Source organism: Bufo bufo, chromosome 1 (assembly GCF_905171765.1).
Source record: "Bufo bufo chromosome 1, aBufBuf1.1, whole genome shotgun sequence".
Classification (NCBI taxonomy): Eukaryota; Metazoa; Chordata; class Amphibia; order Anura; family Bufonidae; genus Bufo; species Bufo bufo.
The window spans coordinates 618,401,006-618,428,607 of record NC_053389.1 but is presented as its reverse complement, the minus strand read 5'-3'; the positions used below and the strand labels follow the sequence as shown (position 1 = coordinate 618,428,607).

The window sequence follows — 27,602 nt, the reverse complement described above, 5'->3', positions numbered from 1 at the left end:
TTTTGTGATGGACTATGGTATTTGGCTCTATTGATGTGGTATAATGTGCCACAATATGGTATTGCCGGCTCAGCCTTCCATCAATTTGGACACAACTACACAACGGGGCAACTTTTAGTATTTTTTCCAGGGCCACTTTAAGTTCCCAGTCCGCCCCTGCTTGATGGTATATGCAAACTAGGATCACAAGTGCTCAGGCATTAATGGTTGATAATCCTCCGCTGTCTAGCCTTTAGCCAACCCAGTGTCACATCACCGCCAGGCCAAGGCATGCGCTGTACAGTAGCCACTGTGGGCAGCGGCATTGATGAATGGACTGCACATAGGCGGCTTTTCACACAGCTATACATGGAGTAATAAAAAAATTTCTGCTCTATATCACTGACATGATTATTAACATACCACACAATATAAGTTATCAGTATTGATATATGCGAAGTGTAGAGAGATTACAGCTCCATTATTGGGCTAATATTGTCCCTGGTAAACTTATGGATGTTATACTTGCTTTTTTATTATAATGGGCACTGTTGCGACCTTGCCCAAGTATAAGTGTTCTGAAATTCTGAGTGGTAGGCGGCAAAACGCTGTTGAAACGTGTAGCTATTTTATTTTATAATTTTATGTTTTTTTACCTATAAATAACATTTTACAAGATGCTAGTTCAGCACCTGGAGTTTCCCATTTTTTTTTTACTCTTACCTCTTCTGATTCAGTGGTAAAAAAAATCACATGGATTACCAAAAAAATATTATATTTTCCTGAATTCTGTAGAAGGAACGTTTATGAAGAAGAGGCCCCTTCTTCAATGATTATTCAGTAGCTTCATATATGTGTCACTAGGTGGCGCTGTCACTCCTGAAACTGATTAGTACACCAGACAGCACGATTCTATAAAGGCGGCCAATTTTGGATGTTTTTTTTAATACCTTGTGCAGTAGTCTGGGGTTAGGGTTGGTTTCTATAAGGGTATTTTATTGAGTATTACGTGGTATTTCATTATGCACCTGCCTTTACATGGATATACTCTTATATTTTGCAGATGACCATGATGTTCTCTCTTTTATGGTATACAGTCTAAGCGCAACCTGGGAAGAGGTAACTTAATGTTTATCTGTACATTATCCATTTCTTATATTCTCCTGAGTTTATATTAAGACCAATTCTTAATGACTACTACTACTGGTCCGGCAGACACTACTAGAAGAAGTAAACCATGGCTGAAAAAATGAAGACATGATTTTTTATTTTGTTGGGTTACAGGTGGACATACAGCAGAGGCTCGATGTGTAGAACTTTACAAGGGCCCTTTGGTGTACAAGATATTTGTGCATCCTGTAACAATACATAGTATCAAAAGCCATCCATTGCCCATGATTAGCTGAAGCATCTCAACGCTAGGGAGTTGTGATGTCACAAGGTGACATCATCACTAGCTTACCGATTCTCCTTAGTGGTAATGTCTTAGGGTTATGAAATCATAATGGATAATGCTCTATATATTGAACACCATTGTGGATGCCCTCGGATCAGGCTATTCAAGGTTTCATAGCAAGTAGTGATGCTGCGGGCAGCAAATCATACTGCCTTAAGGGATGTTACTGGGGGCTTTCAGGGACATGGGTTGCTGGCCACCAGTTCATGTGATAAAACTGCAAGGGTTAAGTCCCCATAATGGGGGCTCAACAGTCATTGCAGGCAATGACTAGGGTTTCAGGACCTGCAGCTGGCAGAAATGATGGTTTACAGATGGTGGCTGATTGATTCAGAAGACACACTGTATGCATTGGCAGGCTGAGCTCTACTTTGTAGACGTAGACCCAGACCTAAACCTTCTGGTGGACCCCAAAAAGAACAGCTCCTTGCAGTGGGCAATCTTATACTCGCCCTGACCAAAATTTTTGATTATAGCATGACCTTCCATTTTTCTTGATCTTCCATATGAAAATGTAGTTACATTTTCAACTTATTTATTGTGTGCAACAGTTCATTGCAGTTCCTATTTTTGTCTCCCTCATAATGCTCACCCAGTTCGGTGGGTATTTTTTATGAAGGCATCAGGAATGAACATAGTCAGCTTAGGGCCCCTACTCAAGTGTGTCCGCCTTGTTATGTAACAATAAGTTTGTCAAGGGTGAGGTGCTAATCTTACAGCTCCTTTCTAGTCTTTCACAGTTTTTTATTAATTTTTGAATAGTACTAATGTCAACAATCATCAAACAATACAATTGTGGGCTGTCATACAGCATACATATAGTGGTATGGTTTTTAAGACAGGGTAAGGCTCTGTCAGATTAAAGAAGAGGAATAATATATGTCTGCATTGCTACAACACAAGGGTAATTTACAGTTTACAGTTTCCGACTCGCCTGTAAAGTGGTGAGCAAGCGTTAGCTAGCACGTCTTTCACATTTGAGAAAGGCTTGAGTTAGAGCAGGGGCATAAACAGATTTCATAGGGCCCAAACTATGTACAGGCCGGCTGCCCACCCATTTAACTAGCATGTGTGCATCAGCAACTCCCAAGCAATGCAGAATGCAGAAGTGCAATGCCTCAGATTTCTGGTTAATTTACCTTTTTTTTTATTAAGCGAAAGAAATTTTATGAAATAAATTGTACCAAAAAAGTCACACCTGGCCTTGTCCTCTTTATATGAGTTCTGTGTCAGAAAAATTGGAACAAGTGCTTTCATAAATATGGCTTTCATTCTAAAAAACATATTTCTTAATGTATTTATGCAAGACAAGTGGCTTAAATACATTGATAAATCTCCTGCTACATTTCTATTACAAAACTGTCTGCCTGCAGCCACCACTAGGGGGAGCGCAGTGCATAGGAATTTATGAAGTTACAATCGCCTGAATTAGAAAGTGTAGTAATCTGTTTGCATGAGCTGCATGAAAATGCATTGTTTTTCCGCAGTCATATGGTCTGCCTCCTTTAAAGGGTTTTTTCACTTCATCAAATAGCATTTATTATGTAGAGAAAGTTAATACAAGGCAATCCTAATGTATTGTTATTATCCATATTGCTTCCTTTACTGGATGGATTCATTTTTCCATCACATTATACACTACTCGTTTCCATGGTTAAGACCACCCTACAATCCATCAGCAGTGGTGGCCTGGCCGTGCTTGTATACTATAAAATAACGCACCAGCCTATGCACGCTCCCATGGTCCCAGTCACCAGAAAGATCAGCATTTTTTCGTATAGTGTACAAGCACGGCCATCACTGATGGATTACAGTGTGGTTGTAACCATGGAGACGAGCAGCATATAATGTAATGGAAAAATGGATCCAGCCAACAATGGAAGCAATATGGATAATCACAATACATTAGCAAGTGGCTTGTATTAACTTTCTCTACATGATAAATGCCACTTACTGAAGTGACAAAACCCCTTTAAAAAAAAATTATGTTTTTCATCAAAGTCTCCAGGAGCTCAGATCCCAAAGGAAGAGAGAGAAAGGTTTGAGAAAGAATATGAGGAATTTCAGAAAGAACTTGAAAAGAACATGGAAGACTTCCAGAAGACAAATCCTGTACAAGGTTTGAATCTCCTTATTCTCTTATTTCCTCAACTCATATATTCATGGGAATCATGTATCAAAAGTTTATCTGTAGTATATGTGAAATAAATTACCAATAATTTATTGGCTTAGTGGTTAGCACTGTTGACTTGCAGCGCTGGGGTCCTAGGTTTGAATCTGACCAAGGACAACATCTGCATGGAGTTTGTATGTTCTCCCCGTATTTGTGTGGGTTTCCTCTGGGTTCTCTGGTTTCCTCCCACACTTCAAAGACATACTGATAGGGAATTTAGATTGTGAGCCCCATTGGGCCAGCTTGATGATAATGTCTGCAAAGTGTGTAAAATAAATAAATAAAATATATGCGCATGTATCGTAACCATTAGAAATTCGATCCGGCTGGTTCGCCGCATTTTCTGAAAAGATTTGATTATATCAGTCGAATCGCGTTAAAAAACAGCTATTTCCTGGCTGCAGAGAGCCTGTATAGTGGTGTAGAACACTGTGTCTTGCAGTAACACGCAAAGGGAGTCTGCTCTGGTAGTGAAACAATACTGAGTCAGTATGACATGCAGATGACAGGCGTCACTCTTAGAATCACTGCACACTTCACTTATTTGGGCAGTCACGGGGCCAAAACTGACCAAATAACTGTGAACTCAGTCTTACAGATCGATGTTAGCGCCAGGTATAAAGAACCGTGCAGAGACCCAAGATCCAACTGTAGCGTGAAAGAGCGCACTCCTTTTACACCGTCATCAGCTGGTTCCACATAGATGTCTACAGAACCTGTTCTATTAAACGCTTATACAAGTAGAGCCCTCCGACAGAGTGGAGAGGGTGTCAGCAGTAGGTTTGTGTTGACATCACCGATTATTTTGCCCTTCCTCTGATTTATCAGAAGAATAACCCCCCCCCCCCCCCAAAAAAAAGGATCCTGTCTGTTAAGCATCCGCTTTCACTCAGTCAGCATTTCGTCAGTAACCCATCAGTATTGCTAAAGCCCAAAAAAAACAGGACTAGATCCAAAACAGAGATGACATGTGAATGGAATATTTGCATGTCTTCTGTGTTTTGTACCCACTCCTGCTTTTGGCTACCAAAGCCAATTCTGATGGGATCATACAGGCCTTACAGCTGCTACAAAGACAGGATCCGTTGTGCGTCTCATTTTTCCTTCCTTCTGACAGATCAGAAGAAGTGTCAAATAAATGATGTCAACCAGGCCAAAAAGGCAAAATAGTGGCCCAGTCATGGCGTGGGGAGGGTGGGAGAACAGCTTGAGAAGTCCACAGAGTGGCCCAATCACATAGTGTTGAGGTAGCAGCAGCATGAGGAGACCACAGAGTGGCCCAGTGACATAGTGGGGAGGTGGCAGCAGCATGAGGAGACCACAGAGTGGTCCATTTACATAGTGTTGAGGTGGCAGCAGCATAAGGAAGCCACAGAGTGGCCCAGTGACATAGTGTTGATTTAGCAGCAGCACGAGGAGACAACAGAGTGGCAAGGTGACATAGTGTGGAGGTGGCAGCAGCAGCATGAGGAGACCACAGAGTGGTCCACTGACATAGTGTTGAGTCAGCAGCAGCATGTGGAGGCCACAGACTGGCAAGGTGACATAGTGTGGAGGTGGCAGCAGCATGAGGAGGCCACAGAGTGGCCCAGTGACATAGTGTTGATTTAGCAGCAGCATAAGGAGGCCACATAGTGGCAAGGTGACATAGTGTGGAGGTGGCAGCAGCAGCATGAGGAGGCCACAGACAGGCAAGGTGACATAGTGTGGATGTGGCAGCAGTAGCAGGAAGAGGCCACAGAGTGGCCCAGGGACATAGTGTTGAGTTAGAAGCAGCATGAGAAGGCCACAGAGTGGCCCAGTGACATAGTGTTGATTTAGCAGCAGCATGAGGAGACCACAGAGTGGCAAGGTGACATAGTGTGGAGGTGGCAGTAGCAGCATGAGTGGCAATAACAGTACTCACTGACGATGGTGGGTGTAAGAGTAAGCACTTGGCATCAGATGTGTGGCAACTGGCGGGTGGCAGCATCAGGACAGTAGCTGAGGCAGGTAGCCAGAAAAAAAACGGTCTCTTTTGTCAAGGTTTGGGTGAGGCAGCATGGATAATCTAATCTGATGCATCAGGCATTGGTGGGTGGAAATCTTGGTTGATCCAAGCCTGATTCATCTTGACAAAGGTTAGTCTCTCCACATTTTGGGTGGACAGGCGAGTTCTCCTTGGGGTAACTATGGCCCCCGCCACACCCGCTCTTATGCCACACTACTGGCCGGGCAGGACAGCTATTCCAGGGCAAACTCTGCCAGCTGCGGCCACAAATCCAGTTTGGCTGCCCAGTAGTCCAGCGGATCTTCAATGTGGGGTGGCAGGGTGCTGTCCAAGTACGCTGGTTCAGGTTCTGCTCCAGGTCTAGCTGGGTGGGTTAAGAAAGCTGCTCATCATCGACTCTAGACTCAAGCTGCTGCTGATGGAGCTGGTACTGCTCCTATCCCCCCACACTGCCACAGCAGTCATCGCTGTGGAACGAGAGCCAGTGGGCCCCCCGGTCAGACCTGCGAGAGGATGGACGATGGCGCAGAAGGCAGCAGCCAACTGACTACATAGGATGCCTCTATAGTAGTTCAGTTTATCTTCCCTCTCAGAGGGTGTTAAAAAGGCCCCCATTTTGGACCGGTAGCGAGTGTCCAACAAGGTGGAGAGCCAGAAGTCAGCCCTCTGCCGAATGGTGACAATTCGGCTGTCACTACCCAAGCAAGTGAGCATACAGCAGGCCATTTGCGCAAGTGACTCGGATGGACTCCATGCCTTCATCTCCACTGCATACTGCCACGGTACGCCTGGGTCATCTGCCTCAGTTTCCTCATCTCCCTCTTGCTCCTCCAGCTGCTCCTACTCCTCATTTCCTGTCACCTGTGTAGAAAAACCACCCATTTCGCTACACATTGCTTGTGCTCCAATGTCCCCCTCCTCCTCCAGTTCAGCCCCCACAGGGCTCATATGGCCGTGAGATGTAGGCACCATGTCTCCAGTCCCCTGACCAGCCAGATGTACCATCATCTGTTCCAGGATATGAAGCAGTGGAATGACGTTGTTCATCCTGTAGTCCTGGCGACTGACAAATAATGTGGCATCCTCAAAGGGCCTGAGCAAACGGCAGGTGTCAGACATGAGCTGCCACTGGCTGACATCGAAGTTACACAGTGGAGTAGTCCTGTCTGCTTGGATCATCAAGAAATTGTTTATGGCCTTTCTCTGTTCGTATAGTCAGTCCAACATATGGAGGGTGGAATTCCAACGGGTAGAAACGTTGCATATCAGCTTATGTTGGGGGACCCCGTTCTGCCGCTGCAGCTCAAGAAGAATGTGCTTGGTGGTGTACGAGCGGCTGAAGTGCATGCAAAGTTTCCTGGCCATTTTTTGGATGTCTTGCAGATGGGTGGAAGACTTCAGGAACTGCTTGACAACCAGATTGAACACGTGCGCCATGCAGGGTGCATGGCTCGGCCCTCATTGATGCAGCGCCGACTCCATGTTCTTCCCATTATCAGTCACCATGGTTCCGATTTTGAGTTGTCGTGGAGGAAGCCAGGATTCGATTTCTTGATGAAGGACACGGAGCAGTTCCTCCCCTGTGTGCCTCCGTTCTCCCAGGCAAACGAGGTGTAGAACAGCGTGACACCGCCGTGCCCTGCACATGTGGTATGCTGGAGGAGCACTGTGAATTGTCCCTGCAGTGGAGGCTGAGGACACGGTGGAGGATGAGGAGGCAGAGGCGGACATTTTCACAGGACCAACAGCGTGAGAACGTGTAGGCGGAAGCGGCGTCACCTGGCAAAGTTGCTGGTTTGGCTTGGCAGGAACCACATTTACCCAGTGGGCCGTAAAGGACATATATTGTCCTTGACCGTAGTTACAGCTCCACATGTCGGCGCTGCTGTGCACATTGGCAGACACAGACAGGCGCAAGAGCTGGCCCACCTTCTGTTCTAAATATTTGTGCAGGGCTGGTACTGCCTTTTTGGCAAAGAAATGACGGTTTGGGACTTTCCACCTCAGCTTGGCACAAGCCATCAGTTCTCTGAAAGGTGCAGAGTACACCACTTGGAAAGGGAGGGACTGCAGCACCAGCAACTTGGCCAGGAGCATGTTCAGCTTCTGCGCCGTTGATAGAGTGCACGCATACTGTTGCCTCTTGGCAATCGCTTCGGTGATCGATTGCTGATGGAATGACTGACGAGGAGTAGGAGGGCAAGGAACAAGAGCATCAGGAATGGTAGCTGATGGGAGAGGACAGACAGCTCCCTTCAGCTGAGGTGGTGGAGCCTTGACCGCCTGAAATCGGGTGCGTTCCACTGGGTGATGCAGCGGGTACTGCGGCAGGCTGGACCACCACATTGGAGCCAAGGCTCTCCCAGGCCACTTTATGGTGACGCTGCATATGTTGATGCAGGGCCTTGGTGCCAACATTGGCACCCTGGCCACGCTTTACCTTCTGCCCACCGATTCAGCAAATGGCCATGTTCACCTCCTCCGGCTGCTTAACAAAATACTGCCACACTGCCGAGTAGGTAATTTTACCCCCAACACTCCGCACTGACTGACTGCTACCGCCGCTGCCTCCGTGAACCCCTGCACAACTACTTTCCGGGCAGGTAGGCTTCTGCGAAGAGGGTGGTCTACCCCAGGCACGTTTGGCTCGCGACTTACCACTGCTGCTACCCTGCTGACTCCCGGCCACGCTACCGACTTGCTAGCTCCGCTGCTGGCTTACGCGCAAGCTGCCACCCTTTTCTCCCGATGATGATTAAGCCGCTTTGTCACCCGGCTCCCAATTGTGATCGGCTACATCATCATCGAGTACTGTCTGCACGTCACTGATGTCCTCCTCAACGGTCTCTGAGCCAGGAGCCTGACCACTCGCAACACCAGCTCCCACGCCACTCTCCACATCACTACTTGCCCGCCTACCGGAGGAAGTGGCGGATGTCTCCTCCAGATCTTGGCTGGGCAGTAGCTGCTGAATGTCCCCTAGTAACTTGTCCTCGCTGTATAGTGGAGCTGAGCCCACAGCATATAATACTTCTCTGACTGAGGAAACAGAAAAGAACAAAGACAGGTTGAGGACAGGTGAGGGCAGAGGGCCTGCTCTCGGGCCATGCCAACTAAGGGTTGTGTTTGACGTACCCACCGACTCTTGGCTGGGGGTGTCTGATGTCACTTGCGACAAAGTGGTTGACCGAGTCAACCATTCAAGAACCGCTGGGTTGCTGGTAAAGACATGACCGCTAGCTGACACTGGGAGCTCAGGCCTCTGGAAGTGACCCCTGCTGCCATGCCCCCTTACTCTGCTGCTACCTGTGCCTGCACCAGAAACATTTAGGCCTCTACCCCTCCCCTGTGCAGGGCCTGTCACTTCTCTGTCTGACATACTGTTAGATCAAATAAGTAAATAAAAAGGAAATCAATGCACCCCAAAAAAGCCAGTAATTTTGTCACTTCACCACACAACTGCCAATAATACTTTTTTTTTGCCACTAACACACGCCAAATAAGGCTTTAGAACATATCACTGCACCGATGAACGGCAAATAATCCTTTTTTTTTTGCCACTAATACACGCCAAAAAGGACTGTAATTTTCTCACTTCACCACACAACGGCAAATAATATTTTTTTTGCCACTAATACACACCAAAAAAGCTTTAAAACATATAACTGCACCGCTTAATGGCCAAAAAAGCTTTAGAACATATAACTGCACCACTGAACGGCAAATAATACTTTTTTTTTGCCACTGATACATGCCAAAAAGGGCTGTAATTTTCTCACCTCACCACACACTGGCTAATAAGCCCTTTTCCCCCCCCACTTATACACGCCAAAAAAGGCTTTAGAACATGTAACTGCAGCGCTGAACGGCTAATAAGACTTTTTTTTGCCACTAATACACGACAAAAAAGGCTTTAGAACATATAACTGCACTGGTGAACGGCCAAAAAAGCTTTAGAACATATAACTGTACAGCTGAACAGCAAATAATACTTTTTTTTGCCACTAATACACTCCAAAAAGGGCTGTAATTTTCTCACTTCACCACACAATGGCTAATAAGCCCCTTTTTCCCCCACCAATACATGCCAAAAAAGGCTTTAGAACATATAACTGCACCGCTGAATGGCAAATAATAATTTTTTTTCCCACTAATATATGCCAAAAAGGGCTGTAATTTTCTCACTTTACCACACAACGGCAAATACTTTTTTTTGCCACTAATACACGCCAAAAAAGGCTTTAAAACATATAACTGCACCGCTGAACGGCAAATAATATATATTTTTTTGCCACTAATAACATAGTAACATAGTACATAAGGCCGAAAAAAGACATTTGTCCATCCAGTTCAGCCTGCCATCCTGCAAGTTGATCCAGAGGAATACACAACAAAAAAGGCTTTAGAACATATAACTGCACCGCACAAGGGCTACTAAGATGTAGAAATATTTCCTAGTAATACACCATGTTAATGGCTGTATCACACAGCACTTGCACCCCAATAACAAGAAAGGTTTGCTGGAATTGCAAAGGTGTCATCTATTGCAAACCGGAAAGCAGCAGTATAATGGCAATATGGATCCCCAGTCAGTGCAGCAAGGTGTAATAGGATTGTTCCTATTACCCAGGCTGTACACTCCACTATTGTACCCTGTTCTGCTTCAGTACTGTGGAATAATTCCTCCCTATCCTTTCCCTACACTACTAATGATTTTTCCCTGAACTTCTATTCAGCAAAATTAAAGTTTTCAAGTCTTTCCTAGAACTTTCCCTAGCGCCTGCTAAAGTCTCTCTATGCACTAAGTACACTGGAAAATGGCTGAATCCAAGATGGCTGAGGCTATTTATAGGACTGTGACATCACAGGGCTGGCTGGCTGCTGATTGGCTGCATGCATGGCATTGTTGGTGATCCCTCATTCCCAGAGTTCTTTGCTCCATGTCCTAACATGTGCAGCAGCCATTTTAGGAAAAAATTTGATTCGTTACCACGAAGCGTGAGGAAATTCGGTATCGGTGCGAATCAAATTTTTCCTGAAATTCGGATCGAATACCACTTTGTCAACTTTGATTCACTCATCTCTAGTAACCATAACTGGGCCGGCTACTGCTCTGCTCTGTAATGTAACTGGTGCCCACCTATTTATGCCAGGGTTTAGGGTTAAGCATAAAACAGCAAAAGCCCTATTACTCACCCTTTTAAAGACCCACCGATCCAGCGCCACTGCTCCTGTGCTCCCCAATGGTCTTACTTGACTGGAGCAATGATGTACAGCATGTGACGGTGTACAGTATGAGACCCCTGAGGCCAGCAATCAAGTGGTTAAACTGGTATGCCATTGCTGCAGCCAAGTAAACAAAGACTCCTTTAATAAATCATGTCAAAGTGACTGGCAATTAAGTGAAAGAAGGAAAGTTGTATAATTGCATTGATAAATATTGTATGTGTTTCACACTCCAAACTTTCTAATGAGGAGATTAAAGAGTCATTGAAAGCATCACTGTGATCTTAGATTATGATGTATAATACCTGGAGGAAGCTTCTCCCTCAAAATATCAGTTTGTGCTTTTCCTACTTCCTCTTCACTAACAGGAAGTTGTCATCGTCGCCCTCTATGTTACAGATGACTGCAGGGACTGCTCACCCAAACCTGCCTCTCACTGATCCTTATTGTTAACCCCATTGAATAAATAGTCCAAACACCATTCTTGTGGTTATAAATAGAGAAGGTCACAGCTTTATCAATAGTATGGAGACCTTGTCCCATCAACTTATGCCCATGACAATGTCTTTGGAGATCACCTTGCATGCCAGGCCACTGCAGCCGCAGTGGGCATGTCTTAGATGTTCTTGCAGATGACCTCCTTCTCTTGTGTGAATGTCACTGATATTTCGGATACGCAAACGTTATACAGGAGATGTAGCGCAGGTAATGTAACTGTCCGCAGCGGACACGTCTACAGAAAAAGTACACTGGATGTCACAGATATTTTTAGGCTGCGCACATGTTAGGAGATGTAACGCAGATAATGTCGCTGTCTGCAGCGGCCAAACAATTGCAAGCTATTTAGCGCAGGTTGCGCTAAAAATATATATTGCTGCCAGATACAACTATAGTCCTTAACCCCTTAAGGACTTAGGGCGTACCGCTATGCCCTATTTGCCGAGTCCTTAAGGACTCAGGGCGTACCGGTAAGTCCTAAGTTTTAATTGCGATTGTGGCGCGGCGGGGGTTAATCGCAACAGGATGTCCGCTGAAATCATTCAGTGGACATCCTGTCACAACCCCGTGTCGGCGATTCAGACCTGCGGTTTGCGGCTTTTACCTTATCCGGCGGTTGCGGGCAGCGGTGCCATCGGGTCCCCATGCGGCTGCAGGGGGAACCCGATAGCATGGAAGGCAGCGCGATGTCTAAGGAAGGCATCGCGCTGCCTTCCGGTGACGAGCCTGTGAGATCCAGCCCCCTGGATCTCACAGGCCAGAAGCTGTATGAGTAACACACACAGTATTACTAATACAGCCAATGCATTCTAATACAGAAGTATTGGAATGCATTGTAAAAGGGATTAGACCCCCAAAAGTTGAAGTCCCAAAGTGGGACAAAAAATAAAGTAAAAGAAAAGTTTAAAAAATAAAGTTTTCCCCCAAAAAAATTTAAAGTTTCAAGTAAAAATAACCAAAAACGTCATTTTCCCCAAATAAAGTAAAAAAATAATTGGTAAAAAATAGGGGAAAAAAAAGCATACATATTAGGTATCGCCGCGTCCGTATCGACCGGCTCTATAAACATATCACATGACCTATCCCCTCAGATGAACACCGTAAAAAATAAAATAAAAAAACTGTGCTAAATAAACAATTTATTTGTCACCTTACATCACAAAAAGTACAACAGCAAGCGATCAAAAAGGCGTTTGCCCACCAAAATAGTACCAATCTAACCGTCACCTCATCCCGCAAAAAATGAGCCTCTACCTGAGACAATCGCCCAAAAAATAAAAAAAACTATGGCTCAGAATATGGAGACACTAAATCATCATTTTTTTTGTTTCAAAAATGATATTATTGTGTAAAACTTACATAAATAAAAAAAAGTATACATATTAGGTATCGCCGCGTCCGTATCGACCGGCTCTATAAAAATATCACATGACCTAACCCCTCAGATGAACACCGTAAAAAATAAAAAATAAAAATTGTGCTAAATAAAAATTTTTTGTCACCTTACATCACAAAAAGTGTAATAGCAAGCGATCAAAAAGTCATATGCACCCCAAAATAGTGCCAATAAAACCGTCATCTCATCCCGCAAAAATAATACCCTACCCAAGATAATCGCCCAAAAACTGAAAAGATTATGGCTCTCAGACTATGGAAACACTAAAACATGATTTGTTTAAAAAAAGAAATCATTGTGTAAAACTTACATAAATAAAAAAAAAGTATACATATTAGGTATCGCCGCATCCGTGACAACCTGGTCTATAAAAATATCACATGATCTAACCTGTCAGATGAATGTTATAAATAACAAAAAATAAAAACGGTGCCAAAACAGCTATTTCTTGTTACCTTGCCTCACAAAAAGTGTAATATAGAGCAACCAAAAATCATATGTACCCTAAACTAGTACCAACAAAACTGCTACCCTATCCCATAGTTTCTATTTTCTGGAGTTTCTACTCTATGGGTGCATCAGGGGGGCTTCAAATGGGACATGGTGTCAAAAAAAACAGTCCAGCAAAATCGGCCTTCCAAAAACCGTATGGCATTCCTTTTCTTCTGCGCCCTGCCGTGTGCCCGTACAGCGGTTTACGTCCACATATGGGGTGTTTCTGTAAACTACAGAATCAGGGCCATAAATATTGAGTTTGGTTTGGCTGTTAACCCTTGCTTTGTAACTGGAAAAAAAATTATTAAAATGGGAAATCTGCCAAAAAAGTGAAATTTTAAAATTGTATCTCTATTTTCCATTAATTCTTGTGGAACACCTAAAGGGTTAACAACGTTTGCAAAATCAGTTTTGAATACCTTGAGGGGTGTAGTTTCTTAGATGTGGTCACTTTTATGGAGTTTCTACTCTAGGGGTGCATCAGGGGGGCTTCAAATGGGACATGGTGTCAAAAAAAACAGTCCAGCAAAACCTGCCTTCCAAAAACCGTATGGCATTCCTTTCCTTCTGCGCCCTGCCGTGTGCCCGTACAGCGGCTTACAACCACATATGGGGTGTTTCTGTAAACTACAGAATCAGGGCCATAAATATTGAGTTTGGTTTGGCTGTTAACCCTTGCTTTGTAACTGGAAAAAATTATTTAAATGGAAAATCTGCAAAAAAAGTGAAATTTTTAAATTGTATCTCTATTTTCCATTAATTCTTGTGGAACACCTAAAGGGTTAACGATGTTTGTAAAATCAGTTTTGAATACCTTGAGGGTGTAGTTTCTAGAATGGGGTAATTTTTGGGTGGTTTCTATTATGTAAGCCTCGCAAAGTGACTTCAGACCTGAACTAGTCCCTAAAAATTGTGTTTTTGAAAATTTCTGAAAGATTTCAAGATTTGCTTCTAAACTTCTAAGCCTTGTAACATCCCCAAAAAATAAAATATCATTCCCAAAATGATCCAAACATGAAGTAGACATATGGGGAATGTAAAGTAATAACTATTTTTGGAGGTATTACTATGTATTATAAAAGTAGAGAAATTGAAACTTGGAAATTTGCAATTTTTTACAAATTTTTGTTAAATTTGGTATTTTTTTTATAAATAAAAATGAATTTTTTTTAACTTCATTTTACCAGTGTCATGAAGTACAATATGTGACGAAAAAACAATCTTAGAATGGCCTGGATAAGTCAAAGTGTTTTAAAGTTATCTGCACTAAAAATATACACTTACCTAAAGAATTATTAGGAACACCTGTTCTATTTCTCATTATTGCAATTATCTAGTCAACCAATCACATGGCAGTTGCTTCAATGCATTTAGGAGTGTGGTCCTGGTCAAGACAATCTCCTGAACTCCAAACTGAATGTCAGAATGGGAAAGAAAGGTGATTTAAGCAATTTTGAGCGTGGCATGGTTGTTGGTGCCAGACGGGCCGGTCTGAGTATTTCACAATCTGCTCAGTTACTGGGATTTTCACGCACAACCATTTCTAGGGTTTACAAAGAATGGTGTGAAAAGGGAAAAACATCCAGTATGCGGCAGTCCTGTGGGCAAAAATGCCTTTTGGATGCTAGAGGTCAGAGGAGAATGGGCCGACTGATTCAAGCTGATAGAAGAGCAACGTTGACTGAAATAACCACTCGTTACAACCGAGGTATGCAGCAAAGCATTTGTGAAGCCACAACACGCACAACCTTGAGGCGGATGGGCTACAACAGCGGAAGACCCCACCGGGTACAACTCATCTCCACTACAAATAGGAAAAAGAGGCTACAATTTGCACGAGCTCACCAAAATTGGACTGTTGAAGACAGCAAAAATGTTGCCTGGTCTGATGAGTCTCGATTTCTGTTGAGACATTCAAATGGTAGAGTCCGAATTTGGCGTAAACAGAATGAGAACATGTATCCATCCTCTGATGGCTACTTCCAGCAGGATAATGCACCATGTCACAAAGCTCGAATCATTTCAAATTGGTTTCTTGAACATGACAATGAGTTCACTGTACTAAAATGGCCCCCACAGTCACCAGATCTCAACCCAATAGAGCATCTTTGGGATGTGGTGGAACGGGAGTTTTGTGCCCTGGATGTGCATCCCTCAAATCTCCATCAACTGCAAGATGCTATCCTATCAATATGGGCCAACATTTCTAAAGAATGCTATCAGCACCTTGTTGAATCAATGCCACGTAGAATTAAGGCAATTCTGAAGGCAAAAGGGGGTCCAACACCGTATTAGTATGGTGTTCCTAATAATTCTTTAGGTGAGTGTATATTGCTGTCACACACAATAGTCCTTAAATGGACTTTTGGGTCTATAACAAGTATAAAAACTAAAATATTGCTATTTCAATCCCTACACTATCTCTCCCTTCTGCTCTCCAGCTCTCCCTGACTAATACTGAGCTGAACACGTGTCATCGGGTGCTATATAGCACCCGATGACACATTCCGGCCAGCCAATCACTGTAATGCCAGCAGCCAACATGGCTACGGCATTACAGTGTATAGCAATACTTACCTGCGCGTTTATTGGCTACGTAGCAGCCAACAAACGTGCGAGGAGGAGACTCGAGCATCTCACTCAAGCACACGCGGTATTCGGCCGAACACCGCAATGTGCCGAGCATCGTGATTTGTCCTCCGCTATCGGAACCCCAAACAAAGCCATAAAATAATGAAATGTAGCAAGCGAGCGAGCAAAAACATCCAAACCGTCTGCACCTATTAAAAGGAAATCATCGGCAGGTCCCCTCACTCCCTGTATGCTCTCAATTACATACCTTTATTCCGTAAAATCCAGCAAGAATTAGGTAGATGGAAAAGTTTACCCCTAACATTGTTGGGGAAATGCCACCTAATAAAGATGATAAGCTTTCCAAAATTGCTGTACCCGATGCAAACAATACCGATTCTTTTGCGCCACAAAGACATAACGGCGATCAATAAAGCGTTCTCAGATTTTATTTGGTCTGGGAAAAGGGCACGTATTGGTATGAAAACGTTATGGCGGGCACAGAAGGCGGGAGGAATACAATTTCCAGACATAAGGAGGTATAATCTCGCAGGGATATTTCGTCACTGTTGGGACTGGATTAATCAAACGGCACATTATTCAAATGTGATTTTGGAAAGGGAGTTAGCTGGAGGCTGTGATTTAGGAGGACTCTTACACTCCAGATTGGCATTACTACATCCAGATTTGAAGAACTCAGTAGTGATCAGGGACACAGTGGTAACTTGGAAAGAAATGAGGAAGATTTACGGGCTGTCCTTTTTAGCGTCTAAGCATATGTCGTTATTTGGGCATCCTGAGTATAGGCAAACCAATAAACTGTTTAAAATCTGGAAGTTCAAGGGAGTAACCGCTATGCGACAGGTAATACATGACAAAGAGTCTAGATACTTGACCTTCGGCGAGATGCAAGAAAAATATGCTCTCCCGACTCCCTGGAGGCCAGGTTCTTCCCTATTTGCAGGTAATGCACTTTTGCAAAAATAGACTGAAAGACTTGAAAAATGAAGGGGACTTGAATCAGTTTGATAACTTGTTGAAGAATAAGGAACGCAAAATGTCCCTATCTGAGGTGTATAGGGAGATTAGAGATAGGGAAGACAAGAGAACGGAGGTCAAGTTGTTTCAGCAATGGGAAACACTTCTAGGTACATCGGAATGAAAAGACAAGATGGTGGATGGATGGTTGAGAGTGCGAAAGGCGGTGACATGTGAAAGATGGAGGGAAACCCAGTTTAAGCTACTCTATAGGGCCATATATGCCTTTAATATACCTCAGAATAGTGCTTACCCTAATAGATTGGTGATGTGCCCTAAGTGTAAAGAGCCAAAAGCTACTTTAGACCATTGTGTGTGGAAATGTCAAAAGACACAAACGTATTGGAAGGAGGTGCTCACGTGGATTAAACGTACATGGAATATTGATCTAGTTTGTGAACCACAAGTGGTGCTCTTTCATGTGTACGATGATCATTCAAGGGTCCCAAGACTGGTAGACGGGACGCTGTTGGTAGCGCTGAGGTGCTTGCTCAATAAGTGGCTAGATCAAGAGATTGCGTCTATGACTGAATTTGTAGGTCAGATAAAACATTTCTTGTTGATGGACCAACTAGAGGCAGAAACGCACAAAAATAGCACGTCGACACACTTCTTAAACAAGTGGAAAAAATGTATTCGCAAAAACCTGTCAGACGGTGATATCCAGAAGATTATGAAGAATTTTAGACATACAGAGTGGTATCTAACAAAGGATCTAAGAGGGACATTAGGGAATTTGAAAGTGATTGAGTAATGACATGAACAGTAGAAGGGAAGGTACATTGAGACACACCCAGAGAAAAATTGAGGGTGGGGGGGTGGTTGGGGTAATAAATTGTTAGAAGCATGCATTGTACTCTTGCAAGTGTATACTAGTCTTGAGATATATGCCACACCTGTATAACTGTGGAAATGTATTTAGATTTTGTACATGAGTGCATTTGTACCAGAATGATGGCTGAGAAATCATTGGAATGACATGCTTTGATAAAAATACCAATAAAATGTTAATACAAAAAAAAAAAAGGAAATCATCTAAATAATTAGCAATCAAAAAATTCCCACTCCAAGAACGAGCTAAACAATTCAAAATAGCGACAAGAAATAGAACAGACAATTGGAAGGCACATGTCAACATAATCAAAACCATTGAGGTAGCAACCTAACAATTGAAAACAGTCCGCCTGGACTGGGAGAAGTCTAAACATGGATTCAATGTCCAATTTTGCAAGTAATGCAAGAGGGCCCTCCTTAACCACTTCCCGCCACGCTAACGCCGAAAGGCGTCATCGCTGTGGCGCTCCCAGGTCACACTAACGCCGATTGGCCTCATCTCGCGTGAGCCGAGATTTCCTGTGAACGCGCGCACACAGGCGCGCGCGTTCACAGGATCGGAAGGTAAGCGAGTGGATCTCCAGTCTGCCAGCGGCGATCGTTCGCTGGCAGGCTGAAAATGGGATTTTTTTAACCCCTAACAGGTATATTAGACGCTGTTTTGATAACAGCGTCTAATATACCTGCTACCTGGTCCTCTGGTGGTCCCTTTTGTTTGGATCGACCACCAGAGGACACAGGTAGCTCAGTAATATGTAGCACCAAACACCACTACACTACACCCCCCCCTGTCACTTATTAACCCCTTATTAACCCCTGATCACCCCATATAGACTCCCTGATCACCCCCCTGTCATTGATCACCCCCCTGTCATTGATCACCCCCTTGTAAGGCTCCATTCAGACGTCCGCATGATTTTTACGGATCCACTGATACATGGATCGGATCCGCAAAACACATACGGATGTCTGAATGGAGCCTTACAGGGGGGTGATCAATGACGGGGGTGATCACCCCATATAGACTCCCTGATCACCCCCCTGTCATTGATCACCCCCCTGTCATTGATCACTCCCCTGTAAGGCTGCATTCAGATGTCCGTATGTTTTTTACGGATCCACGGATACATGGATCGGATCCGCAAAACACATACAGACGTCTGAATGGACCCTTATAGGGGGGTGATCAATGACAGTGGGGTGATCACCCCATATAGACTCCCTGATCACCCCCCTGTCATTGATCACCCCCCTGTCATTGATCACCCCCCTGTAAGGCTGCATTCAGATGTCCGTATGTTTTTTACGGATCCACGGATACATGGATCGGATCCGCAAAACACATACGGACATCTGAATGGAGCCTTATAGGGGGGTGATCAATGACAGGGGGGTGATCACCCCATATAGACTCCCTGATCACCCCCCTGTCATTGATCACCCCCCTGTCATTGATCACCCCCCTGTAAGGCTGCATTCAGATGTCCGTATGTTTTTTACGGATCCACGGATACATGGATCGGATCCGCAAAACACATACGGACATCTGAATGGAGCCTTATAGGGGGGTGATCAATGACAGGGGGGTGATCACCCCATATAGACTCCCTGATCACCCCCCTGTCATTGATCACCCACCTGTCATTGATCACCCCCCTGTAAGACTCCATTCACACATTTTTTTGGCCCAAGTTAGCGGAAATTATTTATTTTTTTCTTACAAAGTCTCATATTCCACTAACTTGTCGTAAAAAAATAAAATCTCACATGAACTCACCATACCCCTCACGGAATCCAAATGCGTAAAATTTTTTAGACATTTATATTCCAGACTTCTTCTCACGCTTTAGGGCCCCTAGAATGCCAGGGCAGTATAAATACCCCACATGTGACCCTATTTCGGAAAGAAGACACCCCAAGGTATTCCGTGAGGGGCATATTGAGTCCATGAAAGATTGAAATTTTTGTCCCAAGTTAGCGGAAAGGGAGACTTTGTGAGAAAAAAAAAATATATATCAATTTCCGCTAACTTGTGCCAAAAAAAAAATTTCTATGAACTCGCCATGCCCCTCACGGAATACCTTGGGGTGTCTTCTTTCCAAAATGGGGTCACATGTGGGGTATTTATACTGCCCTGGCATTTTAGGGACCCTAAAGCGTGAGAAGAAGTCTGGGATCCAAATGTCTAAAAATGCCCTCATAAAAGGAATGTGGGCCCCTTTGCGCATCTAGGCTGCAAAAAAGTGTCACACATCTGGTATCGCCGTACTCAGGAGAAGTTGGGCAATGTGTTTTGGGGTGTAATTTTACATATACCCATGCTGGGTGAGATAAATGTCTTGGTCAAATGCCAACTTTGTATAAAAAATGGGAAAAGTTGTCTTTTGCCGAGATATTTCTCTCACCCAGCATGAGTATATGTAAAAAGACACCCCAAAACACATTGCCCAACTTCTCCTGAATACGGCGATACCACATGTGTGACACTTTTTTGCAGCCTAGGTGGGCAAAGGGGCCCACATTCCAAAGAGCACCTTTAGGATTTCACAGGTCATTTACCTACTTACCACACATTAGGGCCCCTAGAATGCCAGGGCAGTATAACTACCCCACAAGTGACCCCATTTTGAAAAGAAGACACCCCAAGGTATTCCATGAGGGGCATGGCGAGTTCCTAGAATATTTTTTTTTTGTCACAAGTTAGCGGAAAATGATGATTTTTTTTTTTCTTACAAAGTCTCATATTCCACTAACTTGTGACAAAAAATAAAAACTTCCATGAACTCACTATGCCCATCACGAAATACCTTGGGGTGTCTTCTTTCCAAAATGGGGTCACTTTTGGGGTAGTTATACTACCCTGGCATTTTAGGGGCCCGAATGCGTGAGAAGTGGTTTGAAATCTAAATCTGTAAAAAATGGCCGGTGAAATCCGAAAGGTGCTCTTTGGAATGTGGGCCCCTTTGCCCACCTAGGCTACAAAAAAGTGTCGCACATCTGGTATCACCGTACTCAGGAGAAGTTGGGCAATGTGTTTTGGGGTGTCATTTTACATATACCCATGCTGGGTGAGAGAAATATCTTGGCAAAAGACAACTTTTCCCATTTTTTTATACAAAGTTGGCATTTGACCGAGATATTTATCTCACCCAGCATGGGTATATGTAAAATGACACCCCAAAACACATTGCCCAACTTCTCCTGAGTACGGCAATACCAGATGTGTGACACTTTTTTGCAGCCTAGGTGGGCAAAGGGGCCCACATTCCAAAGAGCACCTTTGGATTTCACCGGCCATTTTTTACAGATTTTGATTTGAAAAACTACTTCTCACGCATTCGGGCCCCTAAAATGCCAGGGCAGTATAACTACCCCACAAGTGACCCTATTTTGGAAAGAAGACACCCCCAGGTATTTTGTGATGGGCATAGTGAGTTCATGTAAGTTTTTATTTTTTGTCACAAGTTAGTGGAATATGAGACTTTGTAAGAAAAAAAAAAGAAAAAAGAAAAATCATCATTTCCCGCTAACTTGTGACAAAAAATAAAAAATTCTAGGAACTCGCCATGCCCCTCACGGAATACCTTGGGGTGTCTTCTTTCCAAAATGGGGTCACTTGTGGGGTAGTTATACTGCCCTGGCATTCTAGGGGCCCTAATGTGTGGTAAGTAGTTTGAAATCAGAATCTGTAAAAAATGGCTGGTGAAATCCTAAAGGTGCTCTTTGGAATGTGGGCCCCTTTGCCCACCTAGGCTGCAAAAAAGTGTCACACATGTGGTATCGCCGTACTCAGGAGAAGTTGGGCAATGTGTTTTGGGGTGTCATTTTACATATACCCATGCTGGGTGAGATAAATATCTTGGTCAAATGCCAACTTTGTATAAAAAAAAATGGGAAAAGTTGTCTTTTGCCAAGATATTTCGCTCACCCAGCATGGGTATATGTAAAATGACACCCCAAAACACATTTCCCAACTTCTCCTGAGTACGGCAATACCACATGTGTGACACTTTTTTGCAGCCTAGGTGGGCAAAGGGGCCCACATTCCAAAGAGCACCTTTCGGATTTCACCGGCCATTTTTTACAGATTTTGATTTCAAACTACTTCGCACGCATTTGGGCCCCTAAAATGCCAGGGCAGTATAACTACCCCACAAGTGACCCCATTTTGGAAAGAAGACACCCCAAGGTATTTCGTGATGGGCATAGTGAGTTCATGGAAGTTTTTATTTTTTGTCACAAGTTAGTGGAATATGAGACTTTGTAAGAAAAAAAAAAATCATCATTTTCCGCTAACTTGTGACAAAAAATAAAAAGTTTGATGAACTCACTATGCCCATCAGCGAATACCTTAGGGTGTATACTTTCCGAAATGGGGTCATTTGTGGGGTGTTTGTACTGTCTGGCCATTGTAGAGCCTCAGGAAACATGACAGGTGCTCAGAAAGTCAGAGCTGCTTCAAAAAGCGGAAATTCACATATTTGTACCATAGTTTGTAAATGCTATAACTTTTACCCAAACCATTTTTTTTTTACCCAAACATTTTTTTTTATCAAAGACATGTAGAACAATAAATTTAGAGAAAAATTTATATATGGATGTCGTTTTTTTTGCTAAATTTTACAACTGAAAGTGAAAAATGACATTTTTTTGCAAAAAAATCGTTAAATTTTGATTAATAACAAAAAAAGTAAAAATGTCAGCAGCAATGAAATACCACCAAATGAAAGCTCTATTAGTGAGAAGAAAAGGAGGTAAAATTCATTTGGGTGGTAAGTTGCATGACCGAGCAATAAACCGCTAAAGTTGTGGAGTGCCGATTTGGAAAAAAGGGCCTGGTCACTAGGGGGGTATAAACCTGTGGTCCTTCAGTGGTTAACTATCAACTGTGCGGCCCTGTCAAAGGACATGTAAGACACCACAGACTCCTCTGGAGCAATTCCGTCATTGACCGAATCACTTGCCGGGAATGACAAGTGATGAATCATGCCTTTTCTTTCTTAGGCACCAAACCTAGGGGTGAAATCCGAAGGTTTTCTAATGGTTCTAGAAAGGGGCCTGCGATCCGACCAAGTTTCACTTCTTTGTCTAACTTTTCTTGTGCCACTTCCAGGTGCTCCAAACCGATTTCAAATTAGGTGAAAAAACAACTGTGTGACTATGCAAACAACTGTGTAACTATACACATGTGGTATATAAAAACCGACCGTAAAACCTTCAAGTAGCATGGCGGCTTCCTGTTTCCGGGGGTATTGGTCAAGCCACTGTTGCATCTCTAGGACGTTCACTGGCGTCCTCTGGCTTAGAGCCTGACAGTCTGGAAGGGAACTTTCCTTTCTTAAAATATCGTATGGCTGAGTGGGAGCCTCCGCATAGAGAGCACTCATGCCGGACTTTACACAATGTAAAAAAAGTGTCCTTCATTAAACAGCCAGCAGGCTCCCGATCTTCGTCCTCCCACCGCATGCTGGACTGTAGCTGCAGCGGAAGAAGGCAGAAAGGGCGAGGGTTGTTTTTGTGCCAGCATGAACTGTATCCACACATCCGTGGCCTTAGCAGCCCAACCGACATCTGGCCGCAAGGCCAGGTGCCGCCTGAACTCCTCGTCATACCTCCACCATGCCGTGCCGCCATGCAATTTATAAGCAGAATAAATCGTTTCTAAATAAGTAAATAATTCAAATGCTTTTTCCAGGCAGTTTTGGCTGATGATACTAGCCATAACCGCAAAAGCCGGAATCCAATTCCCAAACGTTTTTGCAACTCTCGTTTTTTTATCATCCGACCTATCCAAATGTCTTTCTTTATCTACTGTCAGCTGGTCTGCCGAAACCAACAACCATATATCCACAAATTCACCCTTAATAATTTTTTCCCGCACATCCGGAGATATGTGCATGCCCAAAGGCGTTACAACACAAAAATACGTATCTCTGAACCGCAAACCAGCAGGTTCCGGTAAATCCACAGCTTGTGGAGTAACCATACCTGAACCCACATCGGTGTTTTCCAGCCTGTGCAACATTGCTTTTAATACGTCTAATATATCACCACTATTGCCACCAGAAACATCTGTCCATGCTTGCTTGCAAGCCAACTCACCCGGCGGAGTCACCAACGGAACATTGTGGACCGGAGTAGGAGACTGTACTGGAGCGCTGGAAGCCACTACTGCTGGTGTCGTCATATCGGTATCAGCCGCCTGGCTGTCAGACAGGCTCCTTTCTTCCGTGTCTCTGCTGTGTCTGCTTAGATCTCCTATCACCATTGTCCACGCTGGAGTATGTGGAGTTCTGTGGGAACTGTGTAGTTCTGTGGGAACTGTGGGACTGCCTGTTACTGCGGATTCTATTCGAGCGCCTTCTGTATGACTTCCTACTGCGACCATGCAACCTAAATGACTGGCTGCGTCACCTCTGGGAGCGTCCATCCGAGCTGGAGGAGGATGGCGTACGATGGCAGCTAAGGCGATAATCGCTTGCCTCGGATTCCCTTCCACTAACTAAGCGCCTACCATTGCAATGGACTGGGTACTACCAGGGCTCCCTTAAAGTGAAAGAGTTTTGTTGTGACGCCAGTTGCATTTCAGCAACAGGGAACAGAGTCCCCTTAAGTAGATGGTGTTGGTGATAGGAGGTACCCAGGTGTAGGAATGCCAAAGTGGGGCAATGGTAGCCTATAATGTCCCTTCAGGTGTTGTGACTGTACACGTGTCATGGTGCTCCTACCTGGATATCCCGGAATCCCAGGCGTTGTCGTCCGAAGCAGTGCAAACAGAGGGAATAGTTGAGGGATTTGTAGAAATGATTGAGTCCAGACTTTGTATTAACGTTGAAAACAGATTTACTTGAATACACTTGCATCAGATAACAATCTTCCAACTTTATCTTGTTTACCAGCAGGTTTTGGCATAAGTTTTGGCAGGCAAATACATTCAGCTCTGCTACATCTGAACCTCTTTAGCTCTGCTGTGCTGTCAGATTAAATAGAAACATTTCCTTTCTGCTGTACTTAGCTTGGTAGTCTGACTCTGTCTTTATCTTGATCTGTATCTTTATCCAGGGAACTTCTCTTCCTGGCTTCTGTAGCTTGCAGCTTGGGCCTCTATGCCCTGTAGAGCTGAAGGTGTGCTCTCCTGGCTTGCACACATCCTTCCCCTTGCAGGGGGTACTCTAAACTAACTTCTGCAGGGCTTGTCCAGCAGGGTCAAGGGCCTGCTGCCTTCCCTAAGCAGGGAGTAAGCTAGACTGACCTTCACTAACTAAACTCCTCCCTCTCTAGAGAGGGCTAGAATGGATAGAAGGTTCCATTCCAGGCAAACTAGCTCTGCCAACACTACCGCCATCTGCTGGTGAACCAGGTACATTACACTTGCTAAATCAGAAATACAGATGTACATTATGCAGGACCTGGCAATAAATACACATGATGACACCGGGTTACCCATAGCAGATAGTAGAGGGGCAAAAAGGTGGTAATTCCACTCTAGGGTGTTACACGATCAATAGGGACATCAACGTGAGCCCGCTGAGGAGTGTCTGTAATAATATCAGCCTCAATCATATTCTCAGCACTGTCAAAGTTAGGAGTTGGTTCCACCTGCTGGCCACTAGTTGTAACTGCAGCCCCAATAGCAGATGAGGGTAGAATGGCAAGGGAAGCCACTTGAGGCATAGAGGCTGGAACAGCAGGAGCTGCAGCCTGTTTTCTCCTGGGCAATACATTTGCAGGCTCAGGAGCCACAGGTAAGGAAGCTCCTTCAGTCTGCACTGTGTGTGTGTGTGTGTGCGTGTGTGTGCGCGTGTGTATGGGGGGGGGGGGACGGGACGTGAAGGAGGGCTGGAAACCGTTCCATAGCAGAGAAAGCTTGTTCTTGTGAGGAACGGCTGGCCTGTCCTGCACTCCTAACTGGTGCTACAGCCCAGGTGGCAGGGATACCAGAAAGAGCTCTGCTCCTCTTTCTCTGCACCACCAGGGAAGGGGAAAGGTGTGCTGGCGGGCAGGACTGCCTAACAGGCCTTGTGCTGGGAGATTCGGCCACCTATGGAGCCACTGTGCGCTGCGGTGCACCGGACTCCAATAAAGGAGCTAACCAGCCTGACCCTTCTTTACTGAGCTTCTCCTTAAGGAGAGCCATCAGTATTTCATCGGCCATATTTGAACAATGGGGCCTAACTCACTTTGCCTACCTAATGCTGTAACTAGGGATGAGCAAATCGACTTCAATTCGCATAAAACTTAGTTTAAATACTGTACGGAGTGAGCGCTCCATACAGTATTAGAATGTATTGGTTCCGATGAGCCGAAGTTATTACGTCGCAAAATCTCGCGAGACTTCGCATAATAACTTCAGAAATTGATTTATACTGTAAAAAAACATTTCCCGAACTCGGGTTCGGTTCCAAGTCGTAGTTTTTTGTGAATCGATAAAAACTTAGTTTAAATACTGTACGGAGTGAGCGCTCCATACAGTATTAGAATGTATTGGTTCCGATGAGCCGAAGTTATTACGTCGCAAAATCTCGCGAGACTTCGCATAATAACTTCAGAAATTGATTTATACTGTAAAAAAACATTTCCCGAACTCGGGTTCGGTTCCAAGTCGTAGTTTTTTGTGAATCGACTTCAGATTTTACATCCGAAGTCGATTCGCTCATCCCTAGCTGTAACCACAGAAGGAGATTCCCCCCGGCTGTGAGCGGGCAAAGAGGAAGTGAGGGAGGGGCACTCTCCATAAATATTGCTCCACAGCAGCTTGACCCACTCACAGCCAATTAGGATCCGCCCCTTGCTTCCTTCACCTTCCCCTTAACTACTTTATGCCCTCCAGTCAAGAGCTGCCAAGCTTAACACTGCCCGTGAGCTCACAATAATGGAGCTGCAGCCCGGTCTTGTTCACTCTTCCTCCTTGTTAGCTCAGATTACACTTGCTACTCTCCGCTTCTCTCTTAGTACACTTTTACACACTATGTGCCATGGCTGCTGTAATCATAGGACAGGAAATCCAAGCTTTTGACTTTCCACCCCTGTATACTTAGCAGGGGGAGGTAAATGTTTGCATGCAGTGACTTAAGTCTCTTTCTACCCTGCCCCATGTTGAAGTGAATGGAGTGTGTAGCCTGCAAGAGCTATAAAATTGCAAAGATCATTCAGTTTTTAAAGACTATAAACACCTTTTGGGGCAGTTTTTTTTATGATTGCATTTTACTAATTATTGGCTAAAATAATTTTTTCAGTCAGTCTTTATTAATACTATTTAGCAGTTTTTGTCATAGAAGGTTAAAGGCTATGTACACCTACACCTTTACCAGTGGCGTACATAGAGAAGTAAGGGCCCCATAGCAAGGATCAAACCAGGCCCCCCACACAGGACAGACGGGTTTCTGCCTAAACTCCTTTCAATGACCCTTGGGACATTTTTCCACTGCCTCATTTGCTAAAAGTTGTTCCTTTAGAGGTCAGAGTCCAGACCAAGTTTTCACCTCCAGTAGAAGAGAAGATAATGCCAACTAAGACTGGGCCCCCTCTCACCCTGGGCACCATAGCAGTCGCATGGTCTGCCGCTATGGTAGTTACGCCCCTGACCTTAACTCATTTTTGGCTAAAAATCATATTTTAAGTAGGTTTTTATTAAAAATATTGAGCCATTCTGTCACAAAGGGTTAACGTTTTTTCTAACTGTGTGACTGGTACTTTCACTTTGTGCGGGTCATCTAATAAACCTTATCTCTAATTTACTAAGAGATCATAAACACTTTTTTAAGCCACATTCTTATTAGCAAGATAAGAACTGAGCTATAATGAGTGCTTATAATGTCAGAGAGCAGAGATAAGGAGCCTGTCAGCTCCCCAACTGACAGAAAAGAGAGAAAATCCACAGGCTGCTTCTAGAGCATCTCAGTTCTGTACAGAAAAAAGGACTCCATATTATTAATAAAGACCAATT

General features: G+C 44.2%; 1 protein-coding gene across 1 annotated transcript in view; it reads left to right on the top strand.

Moving 5' to 3' along the window:
• Positions 1 to 27,602, top strand: part of LMAN1L (lectin, mannose binding 1 like) — an 82,135-nt gene that overhangs the window by 25,909 nt on the left and 28,624 nt on the right. The window contains exons 7-8 of the mRNA XM_040414644.1: positions 1,043 to 1,098; positions 3,437 to 3,554. Of these exons, the coding sequence (XP_040270578.1) occupies positions 1,043 to 1,098; positions 3,437 to 3,554 (174 nt within the window). The remainder of the gene's footprint in view (positions 1 to 1,042; positions 1,099 to 3,436; positions 3,555 to 27,602) is intronic.